The 16,088-nt window shown below is 43.5% G+C and overlaps 1 protein-coding gene across 1 annotated transcript in view; it reads right to left on the bottom strand.

The window, feature by feature from the left end:
* Window positions 1-939: 939 nt before the first annotated feature.
* Window positions 940-16,088, bottom strand: part of LOC129098156 (BAH and coiled-coil domain-containing protein 1) — a 63,018-nt gene continuing 47,869 nt past the window's right edge. The window contains 15 exon segments of the mRNA XM_054607135.1: window positions 940-3,082; window positions 3,211-3,447; window positions 3,622-4,862; window positions 5,547-5,708; window positions 5,814-5,930; window positions 6,079-6,187; window positions 8,481-8,556; window positions 9,495-9,609; window positions 9,703-9,832; window positions 10,274-10,354; window positions 10,566-10,849; window positions 10,984-11,157; window positions 11,980-12,174; window positions 12,584-12,815; window positions 13,122-13,236. Of these exon segments, the coding sequence (XP_054463110.1) occupies window positions 2,873-3,082; window positions 3,211-3,447; window positions 3,622-4,862; window positions 5,547-5,708; window positions 5,814-5,930; window positions 6,079-6,187; window positions 8,481-8,556; window positions 9,495-9,609; window positions 9,703-9,832; window positions 10,274-10,354; window positions 10,566-10,849; window positions 10,984-11,157; window positions 11,980-12,174; window positions 12,584-12,815; window positions 13,122-13,236 (3,478 nt within the window). The 3' untranslated portion in view covers window positions 940-2,872.

The raw sequence follows: 16,088 nt of genomic DNA on the forward strand, positions 1-16,088 counted from the left end.
TACTTTATCATGAATCACTAAAATTCACATCTATCTCTGATCAGTCAACATCATATTTACAGAGCTTGGCAGCTAAATCCAGTAGGATTTATTTGATGCTGTGACAGATTTGTCTCTATTTACTAAGTAACTCAAAGCTCACATAAACTTAGTTCAGCCAGAGACACTTACATCAGAGGATTTATCCCAACAAATAAAAGATTTTGGCAGGAAAAGGGCCTTGTGCTTGTGGCGCTTAACAAATTAATCCAAGTAGCCTCCAAATTCTAATGGAAGCACATTAATATTCCCTAATATGAAAGAACAGAGCCCAGCACATACATATAAATTTCATGTATGATGTGCATAACGCACAACAAGGGAAGAGCTGCCATCACGAAATCTAGTAATAAGAAACTAGAACAGGTCAAGGTTGGGGGATGGTCAAGGGAAGATCAGCCGTGTGAAATAGGTAAGTATAAACAGTATAACCAGCATAGCAGCGTAAATCATCAAAAGACTGAGTGCAAGTTTGCCATAAAAACCTTATTGACATGTTGACGCACGTACCTGGTAATTTTTTATAGTCAAATATCAGTGATCAACTTTTTTTCTCTGTCTTAACTAGCATCCTCCATTTGTGTTCGACAAACTTTTAAACTCACTTTTCAATCTACTTTTTAAAACACAAACCTACAGCTATGACAATTATGGAAAATGTACCAAAGCACCGACACTAGGTTAGTCTGTTCTTAAAACATTGTCTCTTTGGTCTAATTGTGTCTTTGTCCCATTTGGATGAGAAAATTAAATGTATTCCGTCTTTCAAAGACAATATCTCAGTCATAACAAAACAGTCAAACATAAATGTGTTGATGGAAGAATGGCAGATGCAGTGAGATGAAGAGGACACAGCTAGTATAATTGAATTAATTCACAGAGGTTCGGAGATGAGAAGAATCCAGTGTTGCTTTATTTCTTTTCACTAGATGGCCTCTATAAGACCAGTTTTTTTTAAGAAATGCAAATGCGAAATCACACCAAGAAAAACAATGTCACATTCTCATAAAGCGCTCTTGGCATGAACAAACAGCAACATTGACAATAAATAAAATGTTGGCGAACAAAATAAAACTTTGTGAACAAAGAATACTCAGGATTGCATATCAAACAAGACAAAAAAATAGACAAAATGTACTTGGCACAAATTAAATAAATTTAAGTAATTTTCCGATTGAGTGAACCTACTCTATGTCCATTGCTTTGTGAATCTGATTGTCCTTCACAGTTAGCATTGAGTATGTACGTGTACTGTACAAAATAGAAACAGATGGCTGATGAAACTAAAATAAACTAATTCCAACAAATTGCCAGAACTCAATATCTTACTTTGTCAGTACCTTGACCTTCATAGTCCCACTCCCAGGTGAACTTTTGCTGCATATGTTTGCTATAAACAAAACTGCAGATACATGTGCAAGAAACCATTGTCACAATGCAAATCCAATATGTATGCACATAGTGGAGGACAAGTATTCAATAAGTTACCAGTGATTTCTGATTTGAGTTCAGTACAGGTGCTTGACATATGTTAAATTTAAATAAAAGGAAATAAAGAGAATAAAAGACACTTTGGTATTTTGTGGATCATAGTGTTTAACTATGCATTCATTTACCACATTTTCAGATCCAGTCTTGTTCTAAATTGATTTGTTTGGACATGATTATAGTGATGCCAGGACACTCATCACACACAAATATTGTGTCAAAAGGTTATACTCATATCATTGATCTTAAATCATTTTTGACCCGTGATTGCAGTCCAGCGGGATCTGCCTTGTGATGATGACCAACTGAGAGGTACATAAATAATAAGGTGTTTTTAAAATAGGACAACAACAATGCAAAGTAACAGAACACTTTTACAAAAAGCCACTTGACCTACTTTTTAAACAGGATGACCCCTCTCTCTCAGAAAGTGAGTCTTCTGTTATAGACTTATACACTAAATCCTTCTGTCTTTGTTTGTGCTCTGTCTGTCTGTCTCCATCTGTCTCAGCAGGGCATATGCAGTGCAACACTAACATCTCCAATCTTGACTTCCCAAAGCAAAGGAAAAACGACGTAATGTATTCTACACCCATATAAAAATAAATCAATCGCAAACATGGAAAGATACATCTCATATATACAATAAACTCCTATATAAAATAGCTTTTATGTACATATAGACAACAGACAACAATACAATAATTGACCTGTACAATGTACACCTGAACAGTTAAGACAGGTGAGAGGTACTGAAGTGTATGGCTTGATTGGGAAAAAAATCTAAATATTTACAGACATCAACTTTACATCCTTTACATGTTTTTAACTTCCCTGGAATGAAGAGGTCTATGAAGAGCCCCATGCCTCACTTCCGTTTCCATTCCCTTAGGTAAGGCTACCTTCAAAGAATTGGTCCGCAGAACCTATTCAGCCTCATAATACTTTGTAGTCAAACACACTCTCAGCTCTCCTTTGGTGACATATGATAGGAGCAGGAAGCATGAGTCCTAAAACCATTTATGAAGCTGTCTATCACATGGATCCAGTAAAAAGAGATTAGTTGGACTATTGAACTGTGTGAAGACCCAGACTTTCTTCTGTTCCTCCTGCAAGGTTTAACCAGTAATGGCCATCCCCTTCACTTCCACAAAAGTTAGTTGCCAATAGACTCCAGTGTGTAACCTCCGACAGCCCTGCTTTGGTGCTGACGTTTAGTCCATTGGTCCTTGAGGCATACCCAAGGAGCACTTCTTATCTTCCTCGGCCCGAGAGTCTTGTAGGTAAAGTCATGGACTTTTATCCTTCCTCCAAAGGAGTCCTTCAGTAGTGTCCTCATGGAGGTTCAGCACAAGAGAGAAACCCCTTCAGTAGTGACCAATTGACCAGCGGTGGGGTCATACGTTCCAGCCAGGTAGTAGAGGTCCGGGGAGGTACTGTTCGGCTTCTGATTGCCAGTCAGACACTCATACTCCTCCCTGCTCACCACCTGGCACTTATGAGAGATTGTCTGGACGTCATTCTCATCCTCATGACACGACTGGTAAAGGGCACGCTGGATAGGGAAAAGGCAGGGTAAGTTGCATGGTTATATTTAGAAACCAACAAAGAACATTGTCATTTGAAATTTCCATTATGCTACAAATGAGTCCCCATAAAACCGTAACCTCCATCACGGCTCACCTTCCCATCTCGATGCCTCTTGCCGAGCTTCGTCTCTTCAGGGTGGTAGAACCATTTGACTTTGACCACCATGCTGGAGGTCCAGGATTCCCACAAGTTCTCAATTCGACCTACGTATGGGAGGTTAGGACGTCCAGCTGAAAGGAACACAGCACAATCTCCCACTTTCACTGTGTCTCTGCCTCGCACGATGGCCTTATAAAAAAGCTTCCTGGCTTTTCCCTTTAGACCTCGCCGCTGTGGAAAACCAAAGACCTTTATCAATCTTGTTTTATAATGATGATGATTATAATTATAACCTCTCTTGACCTCTTTACCTCTTAGCTCAGTATTCAAATCTAACTACACTGGTTTTATGAAAGAAAAAGAATAATCTTTGCCACATTGATGTAGTAGATAGTTTATTCTCACCTGTGTGGGGTTTCCTGACCACCTCCACATTTGTCGCCCTGCCATGAATGCAGACAGCTTAGGCCTCGGAATAAATGATGTGTCATCTGGAAGCATCCTAGGTTTCTTTACAAAATCCTTTAATGGTTTAGAGGTGGAGCTGGTGCATTCTTTCCTCTTCAGGGACTTGCTGTTGGAGATCTGGTCAGGGGGGTTTCCTTTGGCATTGGAAACAGCCACAGCTTTGGCAACAAAGGAGTGCTGGCGTGGCCCTGAAGACGTGGAAGGTTCAGAGGGTTGCAGAAGGCCCCGGTGGGAAGACATACAACTCTGAAGCATCAATGTAGAACTGTCTTCATCCTCTGAGCTGTAGGAGGAATCATTATCTGAGGAGCACAAGCTGGAACTGGAGATAGAGCCTGAAGAGGAGGTGCTTGAAGAACCAGACGACGATGAGGAGACCGAGAGACGAGACAGGAAGCGGCCAGCCGTCCTTAGTCCTCCAGAGGATGCAGCCAGTGCGGCCCCCCTCCTCTCTTCCTCTTCATCGTCCAGATCAGAGTACGAGCTGTGACACTCTCTGTGGGCGCTGAAGCCCAAGTCGCCATATTCATCCCGACGCAAAGAATAGGAGGGCTTTCTTTGGGGTGTGGTTCCTTTCAGGAGAAGTTCTACTCTGGACGCACCGCCCTTTTTGTTGTCTTTAACCAGCAGGACTGGGTGAGAGTAAGCCTCTGTCCTGGGCATGCCACTCACACCGGAAGAGCCACCTCGCAACAGCAGAGCCTTGCTGTTCTTTGTCTTTGGGGAGGTCACTCCTTCATGATCTAACTTGACTAAGAACTCTTGTCCAGACTTCCTGCTTCTTGGCAAAACATGCTCCTCTTGCCTGCGCCTCTGGCCATATGGCCCACTTCTGGGGACCAGAGATAAACCTTGGTTTGACCCTGTAGACTGAGTACAGAAGGAAGAGTAGCCATTTGCAATGCTGCTGAAGGAGTCCACCTCAAAGGAGCTACTGCTGAAAAGGCCTTTGGCAGGGGTGTATGCCAGTGGCTGGTACCGAGCCAAGGGAAACAGGTCATCGTCCGTCCCTCTTGAGGCCTTTCTGGGTGCCCCATTGAGCTCAAACAGGTTGTCGGACGACCTCTTCCTGGTGTTGCCCAACGAAGGCCACCCCAAGAAAGGTGAAGGATTTTTATTGGAATTCTCCGCCTGCTGTTGCTGCTGCTTTTGTTTTTTCCCAGAGCCTTTTGGTCTCCCTAGAATAAACAAAATATATGTCGTTTTATTTTAGCAATGCAATGCAAATTCTGATAAATGTCTCATTTGCACATACTGTGTGCACTAACTGGTTAGTCCTGTTGTTTTAAATGTTGCCATTGTGTCAGAGATGTGTTGATTCAACTGTGTGGTGACCACAACCCCCATTTATATTGCATGGTGTGGACACAATTTTAGAAATATCTCTCAATATAATGCACAAGTCTAAAACAACACCATCAATAACTCATTAGAGTCACAGAAAAATCACCACAGTTGAAATAAACATCTCTTTGAGTTTTAACAAAAACTGATCATTATAAACCTCACATAAATAAGATATTTTACAAGGCTATTGTATTGGTTTGCATAACTGAGCAGTGTACAAACGACCCACAAAGCCGATTTTTAATTCTAGCCAAGAACCCATGGTTTTCAAAGATGGCTAAAATGTCAGGTTAAATTCAATTTTATTTTTTTTATAAAAAACACACGAGACATTCGGAATATTTCCATTTGAAGTAATGGTGTAGCTATAAGAACAATTTTGTTTAAATACTTTGCTCAATGCAGTATATTTAAGGATTTGTTTTTTGTTATACTGTTACACAAGAGAAAAATCATAACTTCTAGCTTTTAGGTAATTTAAGGAGAAATTGGGAGTGTCAGGGGTAAATTCTTACCTGGTCTTCTTTTGTGAACAGGTGGAGTTTGGCTGTTGGTTAAAGTATTGATAATGTTGTATCTGTCAGAAGGCCTGTCACTGAGGGGGGCCTGCTCTAGACTAGAACTTCTCTTGACCGTGGCCTCGCTTGGTTTCAGCAGGGCAGGAGATGACTCCCCACCTAAGGACAAGGAGCAGATGATTATTAGCATTTACTTACAGGTAGACAAAGAAGTGCAACATTTAAAAGGGAACATTTCCAGTCATAAAGAGAAGAGACACCCACAGTGAATCTGGTATCCTGGAGGCAGGAAGCGGATGTTTGGGAGAGAAATCTTCCCCCTGTCTCCATCATCAAACTCTATCATCACTCCGCCTTGCTTCCCTTCATCAGATGAACCACCTCCAAGAGAAAAAAAAATGCACTTCCTTAGGTGAGCAGGAAAATTTGCAAATGCAAAAAAATGATAGTACATAGATTTGACTAAATATGAAGATGAACATTTAGAGGGTAAACAGAAAAACAGATATAGAAAAAGCTGGTGTCTGACCTCTGCGGACGTAGCCTGGGTATAAGCAGCGCGATCGTTCACTCCAGTAAGCGCACACCCTGGTTCCTTCACTAAGCATAGTCTCTGACTCTGGCCGTACATCCAGGACCTGAAGGCCAGACCAAAACATAATTAAGATTCATTACAGGCTACACACACACACACACACACGGATGGACATGCATGCACACACACACACACACACACACACACACACACACACACACACACACACACACACACACACACACACACACACACACACACACACACACACACACACACACACACACACATACATACATACAAACAGTGTGAGAGCTACAGAGCATTGTGCAAGGGGCAGCCACTGTGCCACATTTCCAAGCGGCACTTATCTCATGCCAATGTGCCAGTCAGAGCTGAAAAGAACGGAAGCCATGATGCAGTAAATCCTGACTTGCTGAGTAATACTAAAGAGGGCCTGAATAGAGGGCTTGTGATTGCAGGTTGCCAGATCCTCCCTCCAACAATGCAGGCAGCCCCAGCATCCGCCACTCACTGGGGGCTCTTTCAGGTTGCTTTCATTTACTGTTGCCATGGCGAGGGACCCTTTGACTGATGAGGTGTGGATGTGGGTGTGTGTGTGCAGCGGGATGGGAGAAGGAGCACGGTGGAAATCGGGGCGTTGGTGTCAGAGTCAAATAAATGGCTTTGGGACTAATTTAAAGAGAGGAAAGTGGAAGTATTGCATAATTAGGACCAGCTGCTATCTGATGAGTGTTTAAATAAGACCAAAGTTGCCAGAAGTGCTTTGTGTAGCACTGACGGGAGAATAAGTGAGCTTACATGGATGAGAGAAGGAGGAGACAAATGATTAGATATTAAATGGACGAATATATGTGTGATCTATCACTGCAAAAAATCTTGTGGAAAGTTCAAATCTACAGTAACTCTGGCCAAAAGAAGGATAAAAAAAAAAATCACACGTGGGGCTTTTTTAAGTGTTCTAAGACAAGCAAAAACCAAATACTGCACAAAAATACTTCCCACAAAGTAAGTTTGTATGAAGAGGTAATTGAATCCTAAGCACCTGTGTTGTATAAATCTCAGTTAATTTTAAACACATGTTTCCTTTGAGGTGAAAAATGGCAGGGTTTCAAACTTCCTCAAAATATTTACTTAACATTTTGTCCTGCTTTAATTGAGAACATAAAATTTGTGGCTAGTAAATTTTAGTTTGTTTCACACAGCTCACTTCCATACATGCTGCACTTCTGCATAACCAACAGGAAATTCAATTATATCTAGTCTATAATTTGTGTAGAGTTGTGATAAAGTCCATTTCACATTAATCACTACTTTATCACTCATGAAATATGATCACAAAACATTCAAAATGAGGTCCAAGCACAGTTATCATGCCCTTTTGGCAGCTTCACCTTTTTCCCTATTAGAGTGATGTAAAGCCATTAAACCAAGGCACAATCGTGCCAGTTAAACTCTGCTCTACTCCGCCGGGGTCATCATCTCTGGACAACTGAGTGCAAACACAACATCCTGCGCCCTGTTTGGCAATAGTGAAGACTTATGTCCACAGTTGGAGAGGATGTGGGTATGATGGCTTTGCTTTAGATGACCCAACTGTTATTGGAGACCAGCATCCTCTCAGTTTACTGCTGCAGTAAACACTAAAAATCCATTGTGGATGAGAGGCAAACCAGGAAGCACATGTTACCTAAATGCAAATGAACACCAGCCAAGAATGTGCTGCGGTTTCTACAAAGTATAATTATGTCTCATTACTTGGATGGCTTACATACACTGTAATTGTACCTTAACATGAGTGAGAATTACAAATCCAAACATCTTGTGGTTTAGGTAAAGGAAGAACCTTAACCACCCCAGGTGGGATTAAAAAAATAAAAGGGGTGAGCAAATTTGTTGTGAAATATGGATACATATCTTACAATGTCTACACTTTGGAATCATTCCAGGTCATCATTAGCTAGTTTATTTTCATACATCATTGACTCTTATTGATCTAAGCCTTTAAACAACTCTTCCATTTAAACTCCAAAACATGAATGGACCCAGGTGTGAGTGGGATTATTCCACCCACACACAAAGCTTGGTTTAGCACACTCACATACACAAACCCAAAGATCCGGCCTCCCATATGTTCATATGCATTTAAGTGCTTTAAATGGCCTCATTGACCCTGAAAGACAGCCAAGGGAGGTTTGAAGAGAGAAAACGAAGGGACTGGCAGAGCTACAGAGAGGCTAGAAGGCTATGGAGAATTGCAGAGGGTGAGAATGATGTTTATGAGAAATAGAAGTGTGGAGTGACCCAGAAGACAAAACAACTGATGGTTTTTTTCCTGTAACAGAGAGTGTTTTAGTGCAGTGAGGTGAACTTACAGCTTCCTGTAGCAGCTGCTCCAATGAATAGATTCTTGGGCGGTTTCCTCTTTCACCGTAGATAACAATGCTAAAGCTGGAGAGAAAAAAAGCACAGCAGAGAGAGAAAACGTTATTTTCAGATGCTTGTATTATGCTTGCCTAGCTCCCATGTCATGTGTTACTCCCACTCTGCTGTTGTTAAAGCATCTTTTCGCTGCCTGAGCTGGAGGTGTCGTATTGATACTCGGAGCTAGGAATGGGTTGATGTAAGGTTTGTGAGGGAAGGATTGCTAAAGTCCTCTTTTCCGTGATCCTAAAGATGACTACCCCAATAGTATGCATGATTTATTTTGTGGTGTGTGTTGAGCCTTAAGGGTAATTCATCAATCTGATGTCCCACCACCTCTAGCCCTGTCTCAGCTTTTACATAGAAAGGCCACTTTTGTGCAAGGTTTAACTCATGTGCAGAATGAACACTGACAAAAAGGTGTAAACATGTCACTGTAATGTGAATGACTGAAGTGATCTAACAGCCCTTTCACATCTATTTCATTTGGTCTGATCAAAATGTGAAAAGGTCCTATATCTTTTAATTTTTAGCATCCTCAGTTTGATTTCAACCTTTATAATCTCCTTAATAAACCGAAGACGCTGATGAAGGAATTGATATAAATGACACATGACAATAAAAACATGACAATAAAAACCTGTGCAATACATCACACTGTGCAATAATAGTTAAAATATTTTTTTCTGTCTGTAAATATTATATTTCAGTTATTGTTGTTTTTCTACTGTTTTTATTGCTTATTTATAATACTTGGGTTTTTTTTATTTCTCATTTTTTATCTTTATCTTGTCTTTCTTTACTATGTCTCTTGTGTGCACTTTACTCTATGCTGCTGTAAGCCTGCAAATTTCCCCGCTGCGGGACTAATAAAGGATTATCTTATCTTATCTTATCTTATCTTATCTTATGTGTGTTAAAAAAACACCCTACCAGATCACTTGAACAACTGCATGTGTGCTTACATGTCCTGTAGTTCCAGTTTGTGGACTCTGGCAGCGTATAGAAGCTCATCCTCCTTGCAGATCAGCACCTTAAGTCCATCGGTTAAGAGTTCTTTGTTCAGGACACAGTTAGGAACTGCATAAGGAAAAAGCAAACATCACATTTAATATCACTGAACATATCTGCTGCATGAAACACTGTTGCAATATATCCAGTGTTATCTCTTGCCTTCAGGGCTTTTGTTGCTGTATGAGCGGCTGCTGTCCTCCTCTTCTTCTGAGAAGCTGCTGCCATCCATCTGAAAGCCCTCGTCAGCCGCAAAGCTCTCCAGCAGCCGACTCACTGCTCGTCCCTTTGGCTGTAAAAAAATAACAGAAGGGACGCAGAGAAGAATAAATGGATGCAGGAATGGATAAGAAAAATAAACATGGGGATGGAAAGTGTGATAGAAGAAAGAAGAAATTGTCAAGCATGCTACTCAAAGTAGCAATTAACCGCAGGGGACTTCACAGTGCCTGTACTATCTCCTATCACTAGCCATTTTTTCACTCCGTCACAGCAGAAGGTGTGAGCCACCCCCTTCCCACATCTTCTCTCCCATCCTCTCCTCCCCTAAGATTACTCAGCAGGAGGTTGAGCTATGTGCAATGTGCTAAGTACTTTTAATAGTTCTACAGTAACCGTCCTCAGGGTGCGAAATCTAGGACAGTAAGACATCACCAGAATTCTTAATAGAAAAGATGAAGACATTTTTGAGTGAGGATTGAGTGCTTTTTGTATTCACTGTGTTCACTAGTACCTGCTGGTCCTTGTTCCTTCGTCCCCTGTTGCCCTCCTCACTTTGAGAAAATTGGCCCCCAGCTGACCAGCAACTTCTCCTCTGTTGAAGACGACATGAGGATGTACAAGATGAGTGGTGAGACTGTGACACAGCTTCACGAGCACTCTGGTTATGGTCCATTTGTGCACAAACATGATGAAAATAATTTATGTGCAGAAAAGTTTCAAGTCCTTTGAGGGTATCAATTATTAATTTGAGGGAAAATGTTTGTGATATAAATTATTTACATGTCAAAATACTTTCTGCTAACCTTGTTGATTGCTCCTCTCAACATGGTGCTCTTGCGGGTCGCCCTCTTTAGCCTCTCACTGGTGGTCGGGAAGGTGGCCAGTCCCATGCTCCTCCGGTAGCGGTTTCCTCTGGGCCCAAGGCTGCCCCACCGAGGCTCCTTGGACCTGGGTCCACATGGCCTTCTAACTCCTTCGGAACGGCGATCTTCACGGGGGTTTTTGACTGCAGTGGCCAGGCCCAGCCTGCAGGGCGGCTTCTTCCTTACTTTGACCTCGCCTTCTGCTCCAGACAGACTCTGGGAGCCTGTGCAGTTCAATTAGAGAAACAGATTTAGACCAAGCTAACAAGCCAGAGGGAGAAACACAAAACAGATGCTTCTCATGAAGATGTGGGGCAGCTTTGTTGACTTATGAAGCCGTTTCAAAGGACGGTCTTACCATAAAGCTCCTGTCTCTGTTTTTTGTTCCTGGCTTTCTGGTTGGCCTCCAGTTTAACAACAGAGGAGGGACTCGGACCCGTCACGGAGGAGCTAGAAGTGATGTCTCTGGGAGGTTTGGCTCTGTAGTCTTGACCTTCATCAGTATCATAACTGCCTTCTTCTTCTTCCTCTTCTAATAGAAATAGCAAACAATACAACATTGAGTTGCTACTATTAGGTAGGTTTTATGAACTCACACGGCGTATCAAAACCATCTCTTTAAGTCATTACCAGCCAGTGACCTTATTTTACGAACTACTTACTCTCATTCATTTCACTGGCACTTCGTTAGCATTTAAGTTAATTGTTTAACTGTTCATAGAAATGATGTATGAAGTGCTTTGCCTTGGTGCTATTTCCTGGTGTGAACCCACATGCTACACAGCTAATGTGCAAGGTAGTATAGGAGTGACTTTGTGTTTGTGTGTTTGTCAATGCACTTTCTCATGCAGCTATTTGACCCATTCTGCTAGTCTCCCGAGCTGTCAAAGCCTCTCACAGGCAAGTGTCCACAGCTGTGGCTGCACATCTAGCCCAGACCAGCCAACAGGCCCAATCACTGAGGTGTCGACTGCTTATGCACACCCCTGTCCGTTATAAAACACTCGTCAACACCTATTTAGTCAGGTCTGCCTGTCTTTAAATGACAAATTAACAAAAGGGCACATTTGACTTAATAGGGTACCAGATTCAATGTGTTATTGATACTAACAAAAAGTTTGTTTTATGTTATTTATGTCTATTAAGGGCTAAATTAGAAGTCCCCAGTTCAGCTCACTGTCTTTGTGGGAGTAAAGGAGAGAACCCAGAAGTTACCACTCAATCACAGCATGCTCCTTTTAACAGTGAGAGGACGCTGTTTATTACTACTGAGCCATATTGGGTTGCTGTGGCCAGTTTCATTACCCATCACCGTGTATGTCTCATAGTCATCTCTCTGTAGTCACTGACTCACCTTGATCAGAGGAGCCGCTCTCTACGGGGGAGCTCTCTCCCTCCTCCATTGCGTCATGTCTCTGGCCACGGTGATCTCTCGCTCGGGGCTGGCTCAGACGGGACGAGCCCGGTGTCAGGGTGGAGGATCCCTTTTTACGTCCACGCCGCACAAGTCCAGTACAGCTATCTTGGGGGCCACTGTCCACACTGGCTGCTGAGAAAGTTTGCAAAAGCGATCACAAATCGGGGTTAAGAATAGTATTTTAGGGATAAAACAGTGTGAAAGTGAAAACGAGGGGATGAACCGGTATACATACTGATATCACACATCAGGCCAATACAAATCAAAATAGCTGGATCAGATTATTGGTGACAAAGTTAAGAAAGCAATGTTTAAGTTAAGCCTCATGTTGACTCACACATAAAAGAATGATCCCAGTTATTTCTATAAAGTGACGCATACAGTTTATTGATAAAACACTGGTACTGGATCAGTACTCGGTATCGGCTGCTACCAAGTCCAGGTATTGCTATCAGGACTGAAAAAGTTAGATTTGTGCACCCCAAAACCCCAAACCCCCACAACACAAGGCATGATCCACAGTGTGAATGCCAGTCTCTACCTGTGTCACTTTGTCCCCCAGACTCTCGCCTGGACTCAGCTTTGCTTGTGCCCTGGCTTCTGTGTCCATGCTTGGGGTTGGAGTTGCAGGGCGAAACCTCCTTGTCCCTGGAGCCCGTCCCTGAGAGAATCTTTTTACCCTGGGCTTTCTGTTTGAGCTGAGTCACATCAGCGGCCAGCTTGGAGCTGAGCATGCTGTGAAGACTGCTTTTTCTGCAGCCCTGTGCTTTTATCTGCTGCAACAGAGAGAGAGATGAGAGAGCCAGTTACACTCCCGGTCACAGCAGCCGCAAAAGCATTAGAACGTCAGAGGGAGAGGGCTCTCGTTTGCTCACACACAGAGAAGAAAAAGGAACAGTAGAAGCTCCAAATGAAAAAGATATTAATATGGAGAGCAGAGGATTTGACTCCTGAGGGTAGCACCTAATTAGAAATAGTGTGCAACAAAGGAATATATCAAACGCAAAGAAACAAAGAGTGGCCTCTTTCATTTCTAGATGCATAGAGGACAAAAGGGAGAAGGACAAGGGGACCCTGACCTGTGTGCTGCTGAGCCGCTCAAAGCCTCGACTGGACAGCCTCTTCTTCCTTCTCTGGCTGTCACCGCCCCCTCCTAGGTCCTCAGGCGACAGTGCAAGCCCCGCCCCCATCGACCTGCCAGTCAAAACAAGGGAGAGGCATTCATTAGAGAAGAATGCCGGTGGTCTAAAAGAAAAAGAAAAAAAAGGGTACGACATGACAGGGGAAAACAGAGTTGAGTCACCTCTCTGTGGGATCTAATAAGTCTCCTTTCTGTGTCTGATGAACAGAATGATAAAAAAAAAAGGACACGGAGAGCTCAGTGTCTGAACCACACACTTGAAAAAAATTGGGATCTAACAAGGAACCTGGGATTGTTTGAGGGCAGTGTGGCATAAGAAGCCTTAACGCTCTATCTAGGGAGTGTCTCTCCTATGAAGCACTGCATAGCTTTGAAAGAGACACTGAATGGTTGGAAGGCATTGCATTTGTATGCTGCTCTATTGTTCTCAGTGAATATCATAGCTCTCCAGTTGCATTTTCATATCACTGAGGCACACTCTTTCCCCTACACTGAGCAGCATCACAGGCCAACCACTCCAAATGCCCTTGAATTTCCCTCTGGAAGTCTGCCCATAGACCACACGGACGTGAGACAGGCCATGCTCAAAGAAAAAGATTAACTTCCCCCTCTCCTAGTGTGAATGCAGCCTAGAAAATCAGTCACATTTACAGAGTATGCATGGTTTAAATGTGAAGTAGATAAATAAGGCACATTCAACGTTTCATGTTAGTTCTTTGTTGGCATTTTGTACCACGTAGAACTCTGTAACTACACATTGTTTTACAATCAAATGTGTGTGCTTCTTTTTTTGGTTTGTATGTAGGCCCTGTGTGTAAATCTTATAATCCAGAGAGTGTCAGCGTGCATTTGTAACAGAATGAAGGCGATTGTCGGGCAGTGGGACTGTCTGCAAACTGACTGACATGAGAGTGACAGAGGTGGCAGTGAAGTGTGAGTTGTTCCTGTGAGGCAGATCCCGCCACGGCTTGCCTTCCGCTGCTTACAAACACAATATGACAGAGCCCCTCCCCTCGTTGGGGGGCTGCTGGGGCTGAGCGTACAGTGACTAATTAAACAAAATTGATTAGCAGGGTTTGCTGGCTAGCAGCGACTCTCTCCAGCCTTCCCCCCAATCAACGCAGCACCACAAAGGACCCCAGCGCTTTACCCACAGGAATAACAGCGGCACATGCAAAAACAAACAATGCCTGAATAAATGCTCATAAGCACAGCTTCATCCATACCTAATTGCTCGGATGCATAGAATGCGCAGGCAGGGAGGCTTGGATTTATCGCCCACTGAAACATTACCACACACACTGTCTGTGGTTCAAGCGAAATAAGGAAAGGAAGGAGATACTCAAAGGCTGGGCTTTTACCCACTGACCCACTGCCCTCCATCAGAGCACGCTAGCGTCGGCATCTTGTAGTGGCATGAGTGGCAGGTGCAGTACATGCTTTTACATAACCCTGCCATGTAACGCAACATGGGGCTAATCAGTCCCCAGTCTGCCTGTTCCTTGTTCAGATGTGTCATGTCATTCTCTGCTGCATTGTATACACACACACACACACACACACACACACACACACACACACACACACACACACACACACACACACACACACACACACACACACACACACACACACACACACACACACACATCTGCAGAAACAAAAGGCAGTACACCTGGCTGCCTTGCAGAAAAGTACTTGAACTGTGGCTCAAATTTTAACAGAGCTGAGGTTCCCGAAATTTATTTTTTTGCAGATCCCCCTTATTAGTAGAGGATCAGTGCTGAACCTTGCGTCATTTATTTTGTCACGTCGCGCCACCCCTTTTATATCTTTATATAGCCCCCCCCAGTTTGGGAAACACCAGAATAGATAGACAGACTGCGGTTTACTGTATTGTATCCTGCAGTAGACCCCCACAACCCCCATGTCTGCCCCCCATCCTCCCTCCCTCCCTCCCTCCCTCCACTGCACTTCACTGCAGGGCCCCGGCCCGTTACCCTTTCATTTGGGTGTCATTGTCACCCAGCATCAGCGTCCCGACTCCGATCAGTGCTGGCCTGGCGGGGGCTCATGGGTGGACGGAGAGTAGAGGTGACACCGCAGAGGGGCAGCTGGGAACACGGTGGACTGTTGCCCAGAAACCACAGTGAGAAAAGGAGGGAGAAGAGAAGATGGCGCGAGAGGGAAAGCTGCGTGGTGACATTTAGTGCTCTAAGCCTTTCCAAACCCCGATGACAAGGCTAATTGAAGCCTGACAGGAAACCTTTATCCCCTAGACCCTCCTGGTTTATCAGTTCCCCCACCTCCACCAAACTGCATAGGCACCCCGAACACGCATTTTTTTTTTTAATTACATCGACACATTTGGAGATAAAATAGGGTCCTTGTTTTTTGAATTTCCTCAAATCTGTATCCTCGATTATCTGTCTCCCTCTCTATCCAGTGCCTAGACTGTCTGACCATCATGTTATCCTTTGGACGCCTGGTGACCCCGTGGGGCTGTAATTGTAGTGGTGTGTCACATTCCTCCTGCTGGGACAGATTACAGGAGAATTCACAGTACTCTAATTACATCCTCTGCCTGTCACTCCCCCCCCAAACCCCCGGCCAGCAGCCAGGTCCCCCCCCACCCCCACCGAAACCAGCCAAGCTAAGCTCAACATGTACTACAGTGATGCCCCCGAGGTTTAAGATTAGCAGAGTTGAAGCCCAATACGACCTGTGAGCAGTTTTCTAGGTATGTGTCGTCCATGTATCAAGCACACATAAATATTCTGTACAAGCAGACATACACACAACTGACACGCATTAATGCCAGTGTTGATTAGATTTGAAAAGGGTTCAAGTAGACTTCCTTGAATGGTTCAGCTGTGTCTCCCATTTCCTGTTCATGCCAATGAGA

This window comes from Anoplopoma fimbria, chromosome 11 (genome assembly GCF_027596085.1).
Source record: "Anoplopoma fimbria isolate UVic2021 breed Golden Eagle Sablefish chromosome 11, Afim_UVic_2022, whole genome shotgun sequence".
Lineage (NCBI taxonomy): Eukaryota > Metazoa > Chordata > Actinopteri > Perciformes > Anoplopomatidae > Anoplopoma > Anoplopoma fimbria.